The 15,715-nt window shown below is 39.1% G+C and overlaps 1 protein-coding gene across 4 annotated transcripts in view; it reads right to left on the reverse strand.

Annotated features, from left to right (window-relative positions):
- Positions 1–2,698: 2,698 nt before the first annotated feature.
- Positions 2,699–15,715, reverse strand: part of ZnT49B (Zinc transporter 49B) — a 145,887-nt gene continuing 132,870 nt past the window's right edge. For 3 of the 4 annotated variants that reach the window (XM_070094313.1, XM_070094311.1, XM_070094315.1), the window contains exon 13: positions 10,329–12,434. In XM_070094313.1, the coding sequence (XP_069950414.1) occupies positions 12,390–12,434 (45 nt within the window). In that variant the 3' untranslated portion in view covers positions 10,329–12,389. Of the gene's footprint in view, positions 6,206–10,328; positions 12,435–15,715 lie in introns of those variants that run through there. The other variant, XM_070094312.1, reaches the window with a different exon arrangement.

Raw genomic sequence — 15,715 nt, forward strand, 5'->3', positions numbered from 1 at the left:
GCTTCTGTGGCAAAAAAACTTTTCTAAGAGGGGCCAGGTTTAACCCAACCTCAAGTTGGCTTAAAATGGCAAAGGAAACTTCAGATTTAAGAAGTGTTATATATTTCAGTCTACTTTTGAGACTCACTTCAGCTTCTTAAACTGAAGAAGGCCTAAGTACTCTTTTTAGTTTCTGGTTTATTTCATTCATATAGGTCTGTTTGTGCCATGCATGTCATAAGAGGCAACTAAAATGCTAGGAGCAAGGGACTAATAACTCCTTCTCCTGTATTAATTTTTTTTTTTTTCAACAAGTCGGTCGTCTCCCACCGAGGCAGGGTGACCCAAAACAGAAAGAAAATCCCCAAAAAGAAAACACTTTCATCATCATTCAACACTTTCACCACACTCACACACCATCACTGCTTTTGCAGAGGTGCCCAGAACACAACAGCTTAGAAGCATATACGTATAAAGATACACAACATATCCCTCCAAACTGCCAATATCCCAAACCACTCCCCTAAAGTGCAGGCATTGTACCTCCCATTTCCAGGACTCAAGTCCGACTATATGAAAATAACCAGTTTCCCTGAATCCCTTCACTAAATATTACCCTGCTCACACTCCAACAGATCGTCAGGTCCCAAGTATCATTCGTCTCCATTCACTCCTATCTAACACGCTCATGCACGCTTGCTGGAAGTCCAAGCCCCTCGCCCACAAAACCTCCTTTACCCCCTCTTTCCAACCCTTTCGAGGACGACCCCTACCCCCCTTTCCTTCCCCTATAGATTTATATGCTTTCCATGTCATTCTACTTTGATCCATTCTCTCTAAATGACCAAACCTCCTCAACAACCCCTCTTCTGCCCTCTGACTAATGCTTTTATTAACTCCACACCTTCTCCTAATTTCCACACTCCGAATTTTCTGCATAATATTTACACCACACATTGCCCTTAGACAGGACATCTCCACTACCTCCAACCGTCTCCTCGCTGCTGCATTTACCACCCAAGCTTCACATCCATATAAGTGTGTTGGTACTACTATACTTTCATACATTCCCTTCTTTGCCTCCATAGATAACGTTTCTTGACTCCACATATACCTCAACGCACCACTCACCTTTTTTCCCTCATCAATTCTATGATTAACCTCATCCTTCATAAATCCATCTGCCGACACGTCAACTCCCAAGTATCTGAAAACATTCACTTCTTCCATACTCCTCCTCCCCAATTTGATATCCAATTTTTCTTTAACTAAATCATTTGATACCCTCATCACCTTACTCTTTTCTATGTTCACTTTCAACTTTCTACCTTTACACACATTCTCAAACTCATCCACTAACCTGTATTAATTACTAAATTTAAATAGGAAAACTTTTGTTTTTCTTTTTAGGTCACCCTGCCTCAGTGAGATACGGCAGATTCGTTGAAAAAAAAAAAGGTCTGTTTGTGTCACTGATCAATGTTTATTATGCTTTTGTTTTTGGAGAGATTGGAGAGATTAACAAGCTGAAAAGGACTGAGAAGTAAAAAAATGAAATAGAGGATAAGACTGATGGGAGAATATTTTGAGTGTTGGTTATTTCTGGCAACATCAGCACATACAAACACCATGAACTGTTTACCTGGAGAGAGTTCCGGGGGTCAATGCCCCCACAGCCCGGTCTGTGACCAGGCCTCATGGTGGAACAGGGCCTAATCAACCAGGCTGTTACTGCTGGCTGCATGCAATCCAACGTACGAGCCACAGCCCGGCTGGTCAGGTACCAACTTTAGGTGCCTGTCCAGTGCCTGCTTGAAGACAGCCAGGGTCTATTGGTAATCCCCTTATGTATACTGGGAGGCAGTTGAACAGTCTTGGGCCCCTGACACTTATTGTGTTGTCTCTTAGTGTGCTAGTGACACCCCTGCTTTTCATTGGGGGGATGTTGCATTGTCTGCCGAGTCTTTAGCTTTCGGAGAGAGTGATTTTCGTGTGTAAGTTTGGTACCGTTTCAAGGAATGTTCTGTGGGGAATTTGTTTGGCAGGGATAAATAATATCTAGGAGGAGTAAGGAAGAGCCACAGGTGAATGCAGGGAAAGTGTCCAGGGCAGTGGGTAGAATCAAATGTGGGTAAAGCAGCTGGGACAAAAAGGATCAAGACTGATATACTAAAAGTAGGTGAGGGATAGTTTTGGAGTGGTGTATTTATTGAATATATGCATGAAAGAAGGGAAGAAACTTATGATAAGTATTGGCAGAGATACATTTTAGACATTTGGTTGAACTGTCAGTCAGAGCTAGAGACCTAGAAGGAAGATGTGTGTCACGGTGGCTGGAGACAGAGAAAGAGAGGGCAGTTCACGTGTCCGCCAACACTAGGCTGAGATGGGCACCAGATGGCATCTCGGTCAAATTTGCTTATGGTGACAAGTATGAAAGCTACAAAGTAGGATAACATAGCAGCAACACATGGAGCTAAATCTTAACTTTTCAAACTATTTAATGGCATGATTTTCCAAACTATTTAATGGCATGACTTTCCAAACTATTTAATGGTATGACCTTCCAAAATATTTAATGGTATGAGAAGACATTTGAGCATGCCATAACCTCTTATCCTGCATTTCCTCAGATAAAGTGGTATATTTTATTTTATCTTTATATATGTGTCAAATATCATTATAGAAGGTACCTACTGATGGACAAGACAGGCATCTCTCAGGGTTTAACTCAAATTTATTTGACTAGAGACATTTAGATGACAATCAAGATGCAAAATAAATATTAAAAATTAATGAAGCTGCATGAAAATATTTAATAAATCTGTATCGCTAGAAAATTATAAATTCATATATTACACCACTAGCATTAACACCAATTATTGTATAGTGCATAAATAAAGTATGTATTGTCTCATGTATAGTACCCTGTAGATATACTGCAAACCTTCAGGCCTGGTCTCAGACTGGGCCGCGGGGGCGTTGACCCCCGAAACCCTCTCCAGATAAACTCCAGGTAGATCAGTTTCACTAATCCAGTCTGACCAAAATAATTCACCCAATTCATTAGATAAGCAAATAAGAGCATTCAGTTATGATAATACTCAATAAATACATAATACAAAAAAAAAACACTGTATTATCATATTGATTTTTCTGCCTCACAAAATCATAATTATTTATACAAAAATACCCAGTTATCTCTTTCTGTTTAATATTTTTATAATGTCCACATAAATTTAAGAAAGTGTCTATTATTGTTTAAGTACAGCACATCTGTGAAAAAAAAAGAGTAATTACCGGGTAAATTCAAGTTAATGATAAATAAAAGCATAACAAACATGAATGACTTTTATCAAGTTGTGAATACTGTACATATATCCAGCAAAAATTGAGGCCTCTGACAAGAGCTATTTGAAGTTTATAATATATCAGTCTTGCAATATAATGTTGAGGTGACAAAGTTTTTAAAAACTAAGCCTATTCAGGTTAACAGATTAAGAAATTTTTCAGATTATAAATTCTGTCTCTTAAACATGCAAGATTTTAGGTAAGTCTTGCTACTTCTACTTACACTTAGGTCACACTACACATGCATGTACACACATGTATACACACTCATCTGAGTTTTCTTTCATCATAAATTCTAGTGTCCTCAAATCAAGCAGGAAAAGGCTGGTAGTCCTAGATGTGAGAGAATGGGTCTCCATCGTCAGTGTGTGCGGTACAAAAAAAATCGGGGACCCAGTGGTGCATTGTGGGAAAGCCATTTTATTACACCTTGTTCACCATGTCTAGCGCTATGAACCTCTTCACTCCTCGGCTAGTTGGGGCTCTTTTGTTCCCAAATGACAGTTCAAACACAGATGGAAGTGTCAGTGAAGATGAATTTCATGGTTTTGAGGGGTTTGTGACCAAAAGCAATGCCCAAGAAACCTGAAGGAAGGAAGGTAGGAAGAAAGGGAGGGGGAAGGAAGGAAGAAAGAGATGAGAGGAAGGAGGGAAGGAAGGAAGGAGACCATTAACCTAGGATAACCCAAAAAATTCTGACAGTGACTTATTTCCATGTGGGTTGGTGGGGCGAAGAGGAAGTTGACAGGCAGCGAGGGTGGTGAGTGATGGCGTTATTTGTTATTGTGACACTAATTAGGCCAGTGACTCAGCATATTTACAAGTCCACCCCCACACAACAACTACGAGCTTTACAGAAGCTGTAGCAGTTCCGAGAAGTGTCCAGTGACTTTATATGTATATATATGCGATAGAAAAATAGTAATAAACAACATTTTTTTATTGTTGGTTTGTGTAAACATGTTTTGTAAACTATAATGACTGTGCAGTTATTGTGAGGTATACAACGAGTCAATATACATTCAATATACCTTATATTGGTCTCACAGACCATAAAATTACTTGAATGAAGAAAAAAAGGAAGGAAGAAGGAAGGAAGGCAGGAAGGTAGGTAGGTGGGAAGAGATGAGAGGAAGGAAGAAGGAAGGAGGGAAGGTAGGTAGGAAGAGATGAGAGGATGGAAGGAAGGAAGGAAGGAAAGGAAGGAAGGTAGGTTTTTGGGGACGAAGGGATGTGTTGTGGAAGGCAGTGAGTGTTAGTGGTGGTATGATGCATCATTGTGACACAAGACACATCGGTGACTCAGCATATTTACAAGTCCACCCCCACACAACTACAAGCTTTCAGAACCTCTTGTAGTTATAGGAACTGTCCAGTGACTCTGTGTATATATTATGATAGAAAAATAATAATAAACATTTTTTATTGTTGGTTTGTGTAAACATGTTTTGTAAACAATATAATGACAGCAAAGTCTGTGCTGTTATTGTGTACAGTGGATCCCCAGTTATTGGCCGGTTCAGTTATTGGCCAACTCGGTTATTGGCCGTTTTTTCAGCGCCCGGTTATCGGTCGTTAGTTCGGGTATCGGCCATTTGGGAGACATCCATCCTCTGGCTGGGGCCACTTGCAAGTCAGTTTGGCTTTGCCTCTGGGCAAGTGAGGAAGCTTCTGCTCATTCATCCAAACATTTTGCTATAATCCATTGTTTTTGTGGTTGATTGAGTGCAATTGCAAAATAAGCAACCATGGGCCCAAAGAAACACGTTACATAGTATATAAAAACATGCAATGTTTATATGCGATGTATATTTAACTCTTTCAGGGTCCAGAGGCCAAATTTCAAGTGTGCACCAGTGTCCAAGAATTTTCAAAAAATAATTTTTTTATTTTTTTATTATGAAATGGTAGAGAATCTTTTTCTCAAGGTAATAAAACAAAAAGTACGAAATTTGATGGAAAATTGATGAAATTATGCTCTCGCGATGTGTCAGCGATATTTATGAATTGGCGATTTTGCCGAATTTGACTCCCATTTTAGGCCAATTACATTATTCCAGTCAAACAAATTCTTAGCTATTTCACTAGTATTACTTCTATTCTATCGATTGAGCACAAGAAATCGCCAAGTCAACTGTTTCAACTACAAAATAAAGTGATCGGAAATTGGTAATTTGGCCAATTTAACACAAACTTCAAAATATTCCAATTTCAATATAGGGTCCAGAATAAACAATGTAGGTATTCCTGGCACTAAACTAACATTTCCTCTGTTCATTAGTTATGTTTTGAGGCTTTACAAATAAATTCCATTTTGATTTTTTATTCACATAATGAATTTTTATTCACACCAAAAAATAGAAGATTTACTGTTATGCAATATTGTAATAATAGTATAAATATCATCACCACATTTGTGAATGTATATTAGACCCACCAGCTGGCGTGTATTAGACGTGTGAGGTCGTTTGTTTACTCTTAAACATCGGCAAAAATTTAACATTTCCGCTACTTTGAACTCAGTTTCAAGCCATTTCCAGTGCTAAAACCAATCAAAATCATCTCTATTTCTGTAATATGTCTTCCATTCTATCATATGAGACCAAGAAATTGCAAATACAACTATAAAAAACATACGAAAAACACTGCAAAGTCACTGTTTTAATCGAAAATCATGGTCTCAGTTTTTTTTTCTTTCGTTATACACAGTGTGCTGCAGGATTTGTTTTATGTGGTGCACACATACCACATAGATGTATTCTCTCATATCTAGGCCCAAATGTACCACTCACAGTTTATCAGAGTGAGCTGAGCTCATGGTGTAGATCTACGGTTTGGACCCTGAACGTAAAGCCGTAGATCTGCCGGATGTACCCTGAAAGGATTAATATATATTAATTTCATATATATTTTCATATAGTCGGACTTGAGTCCTGGAAATGGGAAGTACAATGCCTGCACTTTAAAGGAGGGGTTTGGGATATTGGCAGTTTGGAGGGATATGTTGTGTATCTTTATATGTGTATGCTTCTAAACTGTTGTATTCTGAGCACCTCTGCAAAAGGAGTGATAATGTGTGAGTGTGGTGAAAGTGTTGAATGATGATGAAAGTATTTTCGTTTTGGGGATTTTCTTTCTTTTTTGGGTCACCCTGCCTCGGTGGGAGACAGCCGACTTGTTGAAAAAAAAAAAAAAATTTCAGAAAGATTCCTTATGAAATAAATACATTATTTTTTATAATGCAGTGACTGTACTGCATTTCAGTACATTACAAAATGAAAACTTGCTAACATAAATATACTGTACATTGTATATTTATAGCATTTTAAATTTTTTTTTTTTTTTTTTTTCAACAAGTCGGCCGTCTCCCACCGAGGCAGGGAGACCCAAAAAAAAGAAAGAAAATCCCCAAAAAGAAAATACTTTCATCATCATTCAACACTTTCACCACACTCGCACATTATCACTGTTTTTGCAGAGGTGCTCAGAATACAACAGTCTAGAAGCATACACATATAAAGATACACAACATATCCCTCCAAACTGCCAATATCCCAAAACCCTCCTTTAAAGTGCAGGCATTGTACTTCCCATTTCCAGGACTCAAGTCCGACTATATGAAAATAACCGGTTTCCCTGAATCCCTTCACTAAATATTACCCTGCTCACACTCCAACAGATCGTCAGGTCCCAAGTACCATTCGTCTCCATTCACTCCTATCTAACACGCTCACGCACGCTTGCTGGAAGTCCAAGCCCCTCACCCACAAAACCTCCTTTACCCCCTCTCTCCAACCCTTTCGAGGACGACCCCTACCCCGCCTTCCTTCCCCTATAGATTTATATGCTTTCCATGTCATTCTACTTTGATCCATTCTCTCTAAATGACCAAACCACCTCAACAACCCCTCTTCTGCCCTCTGACTAATACTTTTATTAACTCCACACCTTCTCCTAATTTCCACACTCCGAATTTTCTGCATAATATTTACACCACACATTGCCCTTAAACAGGACATCTCCACTGCCTCCAACCGTCTCCTCGCTGCTGCATTTACCACCCAAGCTTCACACCCATATAAGAGTGTTGGTACTACTATACTTTCATACATTCCCTTCTTTGCCTCCATAGATAACGTTTTTTGACTCCACATATACCTCAATGCACCACTCACCTTTTTTCCCTCATCAATTCTATGATTAACCTCATCCTTCATAAATCCATCCGCCGACACGTCAACTCCCAAGTATCTGAAAACATTCACTTCTTCCATACTACTCCTCCCCAATTTGATATCCAATTTTTCTTTATCTAAATCATTTGACACCCTCATCACCTTACTCTTTTCTATGTTCACTTTCAACTTTCTACCTTTACACACATTCCCAAACTCATCCACTAACCTTTGCAATTTTTCTTTAGAATCTCCCATAAGCACAGTATCATCAGCAAAAAGTAACTGTGTCAATTCCCATTTTGAATTTGATTCCCCATAATTTAAAATATTTTAAAATATTTCACAATAAATATTACTGGTTTAATATCATACATATTTTTATTTTTTTTTTTTTTATTATCACACCGGCCGATTCCCACCAAGGCAGGGTGGCCCGAAAAAGAAAAACTTTCACCATCATTCACTCCATCACTGTCTTGCCAGAAGGGTGCTTTACACTACAGTTTTTAAACTGCAACATTAACACCCCTCCTTCAGAGTGCAGGCACTGTACTTCCCATCTCCAGGACTCAAGTCCGGCCTGCCGGTTTCCCTGAATCCCTTCATAAATGTTACTTTGCTCACACTCCAACAGCACGTCAAGTATTAAAAACCATTTGTCTCCATTCACTCCTATCAAACACGCTCACGCATGCCTGCTGGAAGTCCAAGCCCCTCGCACACAAAACCTCCTTTACCCCCTCCCTCCAACCCTTCCTAGGCCGACCCCTACCCCGCCTTCCTTCCACTACAGACTGATACACTCTTGAAGTCATTCTGTTTCGCTCCATTCTCTCTACATGTCCGAACCACCTCAACAACCCTTCCTCAGCCCTCTGGACAACAGTTTTGGTAATCCCGCACCTCCTCCTAACTTCCAAACTACGAATTCTCTGCATTATATTCACACCACACATTGCCCTCAGACATGACATCTCCACTGCCTCCAGCCTTCTCCTCGCTGCAACATTCATCACCCACGCTTCACACCCATATAAGAGCGTTGGTAAAACTATACTCTCATACATTCCCCTCTTTGCCTCCAAGGACAAAGTTCTTTGTCTCCACAGACTCCTAAGTGCACCACTCACTCTTTTTCCCTCATCAATTCTATGATTCACCTCATCTTTCATAGACCCATCCGCTGACACGTCCACTCCCAAATATCTGAATACGTTCACCTCCTCCATACTCTCTCCCTCCAATCTGATATTCAATCTTTCATCACCTAATCTTTTTGTTATCCTCATAACCTTACTCTTTCCTGTATTCACCTTTAATTTTCTTCTTTTGCACACCCTACCAAATTCATCCACCAATCTCTGCAACTTCTCTTCAGAATCTCCCAAGAGCACAGTGTCATCAGCAAAGAGCAGCTGTGACAACTCCCACTTTGTGTGTGATTCTTTATCTTTTAACTCCACGCCTCTTGCCAAGACCCTCGCATTTACTTCTCTTACAACCCCATCTATAAATATATTAAACAACCACGGTGACATCACACATCCTTGTCTAAGGCCTACTTTTACTGGGAAAAAATTTCCCTCTTTCCTACATACTCTAACTTGAGCCTCACTATCCTCGTAAAAACTCTTCACTGCTTTCAGTAACCTACCTCCTACACCATACACTTGCAACATCTGCCACATTGCCCCCCTATCCACCCTGTCATACGCCTTTTCCAAATCCATAAATGCCACAAAGACCTCTTTAGCCTTATCTAAATACTGTTCACTTATATGTTTCACTGTAAACACCTGGTCCACACACTCCCTACCTTTCCTAAAGCCTCCTTGTTCATCTGCTATCCTATTCTCCGTCTTACTCTTAATTCTTTCAATTATAACTCTACCATACACTTTACCAGGTACACTCAACAGACTTATCCCCCTATAATTTTTGCACTCTCTTTTATCCCCTTTGCCTTTATACAAAGGAACTATGCATGCTCTCTGCCAATCCCTAGGTACCTTACCCTCTTCCATACATTTATTAAATAATTGCACCAACCACTCCAAAACTATATCCCCACCTGCTTTTAACATTTCTATCTTTATCCCATCAATCCCGGCTGCCTTACCCCCTTTCATTTTACCTACTGCCTCACGAACTTCCCCCACACTCACAACTGGCTCTTCCTCACTCCTACAAGATGTTATTCCTCCTTGCCCTATACACGAAATCACAGCTTCCCTATCTTCATCAACATTTAACAATTCCTCAAAATATTCCTTCCATCTTCCCAATACCTCTAACTCTCCATTTAATAACTCTCCTCTCCTATTTCTAACATATAATACATAAAAATTTGTGCATGTTTTTTTCATACCAAAATGCCACATTTTTTTTCTGAGGACAATAATAATAACATCTCACCAAAACCTCCTGATACCCTGGTACTCACCAGGTATCTTGTCAATATGCCAGACCTTGCCAGGTCCTTCCTGACTAGTTGGCAACATTGCCAGGAGAGTTCAGGACCATATTAATGAAAAACAGCGAACCTTCCGTGGTTGTCACACTGAGCTAGTAGGGAAGATGATCCTTTCTCAGCCATGGCACTGAATTATTCACCCCTCATAGTAATCCCTCTCCCTGTCATGACCAGGTGTTATATACGGTAGGTTACAGTTTTTTTTTATCATGTCATCCCAAAATTCTTGGATTGTAATGAATTTTTTTGGTGCCCACTTCACACATTTGTTAGATATATATGTAATGGTGTTAATACCATAAGATAATGGGTATCTATTCACACTGGAAGGAGAATCAGAGCACCTGTAACAGTTTATAATTTTAACCAAAAATTGGAAATTGGATCATGTATGGATATTAATGTAAGTACTATTATATATTATGTGCAAGCTGTATAGTACTGCCCATGCTACTGATATACAGTATTGAAAAAAAAAAATCTTATACACATTTACTATACAATATTTAAACATGTGATAAAAGATGTTTGGGAACCTAGCAATGAATACCAAGCAGTACACTCAGGAGAGAACGACCTCAGACATTACTAAGCCTGATAATACAGATAATATGTAAGCTCATCTCACATAAGTAACAAGCAAAGACACACTTATACAACTTTACATTATTTATTTACAATATGTGAAACTGCTGTAAATATTTTGGCATAGAATATTCACTAGTGATACTGTTCACTAACTACCAGTCAAATATGCCAGTAATTTAATATTAAATGCATTTGAGAATCATGGGCTTGGAGCAAGCTTCCAATGGCAATGCTCAAGTTACCTGGCTCACTCAAGAACTGCTGATCCCACCACTCATGCTTCAGTTATCTTCCCTAGTCTGTAGTAAGCAGAATAAACAATCTTCTTCCTTATTTATAAGTCATTCTAGGATGACATTTTTCTGGTAATGTAGGCATTATGAGAAGGTAGCAGGATATTTTAATACTAAATTTATCCTATGTTCAAAATACAGTAAGTATCATGAGTACATCATAACTATTCATTATGATCTCATGTTAATTACGTTGTAAAACAATAGGGAAGTTTTAAGCCTTTAGGGTTACTACCCTCTTGACCAATCAGTTCTTCTTTATTAACTGCACTTTCATGCAATTCTGCAGTGTATCTTTTTCAATCCATCTTCTGCACTGAATACTATTAACTGTGAACTTATAATCATCCAATTTATTTTGTTTATAGCAAAATAGATGCTAGGATACCACTGAGTCTTTGTCACTTGTACAGTTATTCTTTGAACCCTGTACAGGTTTAACCTACATAGAGTATATTATTATTATATAATATATGATTATATATCGTGTATTATAACCAACTTATACTACAGTAGTTTCCATTCTCTTTCTAACATAATCTATGATGTGCATGCTTCTGTTCCTAAATTGGCACTGTTAGACAAGTTACAATAATCTCATTACTACAAGCAGAAGAAATTATAAAGTTGATAATGGAAATTGTAGTAAACTGAGGGATCAGTCTCAGAGTCATATAATAAAGCATTACAAAATTCCATTATACTTAGTGTTGCTTTTCCTGTATATTTGCCAGCTTCTGCTCATCCTAATTCACTTATCTTACACCCCTACTTTACCAAGAACCAAACATTAGAACACTGGTTGCTGGCTTCTAGTGGGACATCGTACATTAGCTCCAAGATTAATGGACTCCTGAGTGAATATTAAGCCAAGTATGGCTAATTCTTCTCCACCTTTCATTCTCACTGACTCTTACCATATTGCCTAAGGAAGTTTTGTGTTGGCAGGCTCTGAGTCTCAGCTCATGTTCTGCCTATCCACCATAAATAGTTGTGTGTGATTTGCACTAACTCCTTGCATTTCATCATACAGTAATGCATTTACATTTGAATGTAGGTATGGAGTGCCTCTTACCATTTCCACAAGAGAACTCCACTCCCTATCACCATGTCAGGCTTAACATGTTAGTCATTTTAATTACTGTAATAAATTTTGGCTCTTAAGAAGTGCTACCCAAGAATAACTTTGTCTATGATCGGTAAGTCAGCGGTCTCCCCCTCCCCTACACTAGTGGTCTTTGACAACAGTTTGCCATGCTTTTGCCATAGGGCTGACAATAATGAGTGAGCTAGCTTATGACAAAGACCCATGGGGTAATTTCTCCCTCTTGAATAAATCAACAATACTGACCTCAACTTATCTGAAGGGAACCTTAATTTTATATGATCACAGCAGCTATATTGGCATATATAAAACATTAATCTGTTCATTTTATAATCGAAGTGGTGATGTTAAATAATATACTGTATATACAAAGTTCCACAAACCACTGGTAATTAAAGCTGATCACAGGCCTTTTCTGTCCTCTACAAAATTTCTAAATCACAATGTCGAATCTCTGGATGACTTTTCTGTAAGAGAGATGGAAAAAATTATTTCTCATACACTTATTAAAATTTTAAATATACAGTACAGCTATTCCATCTATTATCCAAATCCGAAGGGATCTGAGGTAAATTGGCTACCTGATAATATGGACTATTCAGAAAGTCAGGGTCAGATAAGTTAATGATTGTACAGTGGAACCTCTGCTTATGAGTTTAATCTGTTCCATGACCTAGCTCGTAACCCAATCTACTTGTATACTGAGTCAATATTCCTCATTTAGATTAACTGAAATGCCATAATGCGATCCAGTGGCATTTCTGCTCTAGGGACGCAGGACAAAAATACTTCAATATGATGCTAACATCAACTCTGTGATTTATTTATCTATCACAATTCATCTAATATGACATAATAAACAATATAATTAAGATAGAAACATGATATATGAGTAAAATACACCATAATATGGCGAGTGGTGGCAGTGACGTCCATTCCCTCTCCCGCTGACTATCTTCCCATGCTTTTATTATAAGAGAAAATGGAGTGTTTGTGAGGCTAACTGCACTAGTTTCATAAATAAGAAATATTGCATAAAAACATAACAGAGAATGTAAAGAAATAAAGTGGTTTTATAAAGTGTATATACGGTGGCAGAGGTGGAGAGTGGAAGATAGGCTACTTACTACTAGCTCCTACTGCCACCGCACACCTCACTTGTTTATCTATGATTTCATGCTGTAATTCCATGGACATCATCCTCTTTTTCTTCTCAACATTGTCCTTTGCACTTACTTACTTAGATCCCATGATTAGAAAAAAGAAATTTGGCAATAATAACATGAGAAATGCTTCCACGGTGACATAAACACATTGCACAGCTCAGCTGATATTGTGGTTGTTAGCTGTGCCACCTAGTGGTATGTTCTGAAACTCGCTTATTATTATTTTTTTTTTCAACAAACTGGCCATATCCCATCAAGGCAGGGTGGCCCAAAAAGAAAAAACAAAAGTTTCTCTTTTTAACTTTAGTAATGTATACAGAAGGGGTTACTAGCCCCTTGCTCCAAGCATTTTAGTCACCTCTTACGACACGCATGGCTTATGGAGGAAGAATTCTATTCCACTTCCCCGTGGAGATATGAGGAAATAAACAAGAACAACAACTAGTAAGAAAATAGAAGAAAACCCAGAGGGGTGTGTATATATATGCTTGTACATGCATGTGTAGTGTGACCTAAGTGTAAGTAGAAGTAGCAAGACGTACCTAAATCTTACATGTTTATGAGACAGATAAAAGACACCAGCAATCCTACCATCATGTAAAACAATTACAGGTTTTTGCTTTAAACTCACTTGGCAGGACGGTAGTACCTTCCTGGGTGGTTGCTGTCTATCAACCTACTGCCTACAATTTTCTTTTTCAACAAACCGGCCATATCCCAACCAAGGCAGGGTGGCCCAAAAAGAAAAACGAAAGTTTTTCTTTTTAAATTTAGTAATTTGTACAGGAGAAGGGGTTACTAGCCCCTTGCTCCCGGCATTTTAGTCACCTCTTACAACACGCACGGCTTACAGAGGAAGAATTCTGTTCCACTTCCCCATGGAGATAAGAGGAAATAAACAAGAACAAGAACTAAAAAGAAAATAGAAGAAAACCCAGAGGGGTGTGTATATATATATATATGCTTGTACATGTACCCCTAGTGTGACCTAAGTGTAAGTAGAAGTAGCAAGACGTACCTGAAATCTTGCATGTGTATGAGACAAAATAAAAAGACACCGCAATCCTACCATCATGCAAAACAATTACAGGCTTCCGTTTTACACTCACTTGGCAGGACGGTAGTACCTCCCTGGGTAGTTGCTGTCTATCAACCTACTACCCAGAATTATTATATTCTTCTTCTTTCAACATACCAGCCATATCCCACCGAGATAGGGTGGCCCAAAAGAAAAAAACTAAAGTTTCTCCTTTTATATTTAGTAATATATACAGGAGAAGGGGTTACTAGCCCCTTGCTCCCGGCATTGTAGTCGCCTCTTACGACACGCATGGCTTACAGAGGAAGAATTCTGTTCCACTTCCCCATGGAGATAAGAGGAAATAAACAAGAACAAGAATTAGAAAGAAAATAGAAGAAAACCCAGAGGGGTGTGTATATATATGCTTGTAAACGTATGTGTAGTGTGACCTAAGTGTAAGTAGAAGTGGCAAGACATACCTGTAATTCTGCATATTTATGAGACAGACAAAAGACACCAGCAATCCTACCATCATGTAAAACAATTACAGGCTTCCGTTTTACACTCACTTGGCAGGACGGTAGTACCTCCCTGGGTAGTTGCTGTCTATCAACCTACTACCTAGAATTATTATATTATTATTATTAATTTAGGTGATGAAAGATTGGATATCAGATTGGAGGGAGAGAGTATGAAGGAGGTGAATGTATTCAGATATTTGGGAGTGGACGTGTCAGCGGATGGGTCTATGAAAGATGAGGTGAATCATAGAATTGATGAGGGGAAAAGGGTGAGCGGTGCACTTAGGAGTCTGTGGAGACAAAGAACTTTGTCCTTGGAGGCAAAGAGGGGAATGTATGAGAGTATAGTTTTACCAACGCTCTTATATGGGTGTGAAGCATGGGTGATAAATGTTGCAGCGAGGAGAAGGCTGGAGGCAGTGGAGATGTCATGTCTGAGGGCAATGTGTGGTGTGAATATAATGCAGAGAATTCGTAGTTTGGAAGTTAGGAGGAGGTGCGGGATTACCAAAACTGTTGTCCAGAGGGTTGAGGAAGGGTTGTTGAGGTGGTTCAGACATGTAGAGAGAATGGAGTGAAACAGAATGACTTCAAGAGTGTATCGGTCTGTAGTGGAAGGAAGGCGGGGTAGGGGTCGGCCTAGGAAAGGTTGGAGGGAGGGGGTAGAGGAGGTTTTGTGTGCGAGGGGCTTGGACTTCCAGCAGGCATGCATGAGCGTGTTTGATAGGAGTGAATGGAGACAAATGGTTTTTAATACTTGACGTGCTGTTGGAGTGTGAGCAAAGTAACATTTATGAAGGAATTCAGGGAAACCGGAAGGCCGGACTTGAGTCCTGGAGATGGGAAGTACAGTGCCTGCACTCTGAAGGAGGGGTGTTAATGTTGCAGTTTAAAAACTGCAGTGTAAAGCACCCTTCTGGCAAGACAGTGATGGAGTGAATGATGGTGAAAGTTTTTCTTTTTCGGGCCACCCTGCCTTGGTGGGAATCGGCCAGTGTGTTAATAATAATAATAAAAAAATATTAATTTAGGGAACTAGA

The sequence above is a fragment of the Cherax quadricarinatus genome, chromosome 45, assembly GCF_038502225.1.
Source record: "Cherax quadricarinatus isolate ZL_2023a chromosome 45, ASM3850222v1, whole genome shotgun sequence".
NCBI classification, from domain to species: Eukaryota; Metazoa; Arthropoda; class Malacostraca; order Decapoda; family Parastacidae; genus Cherax; species Cherax quadricarinatus.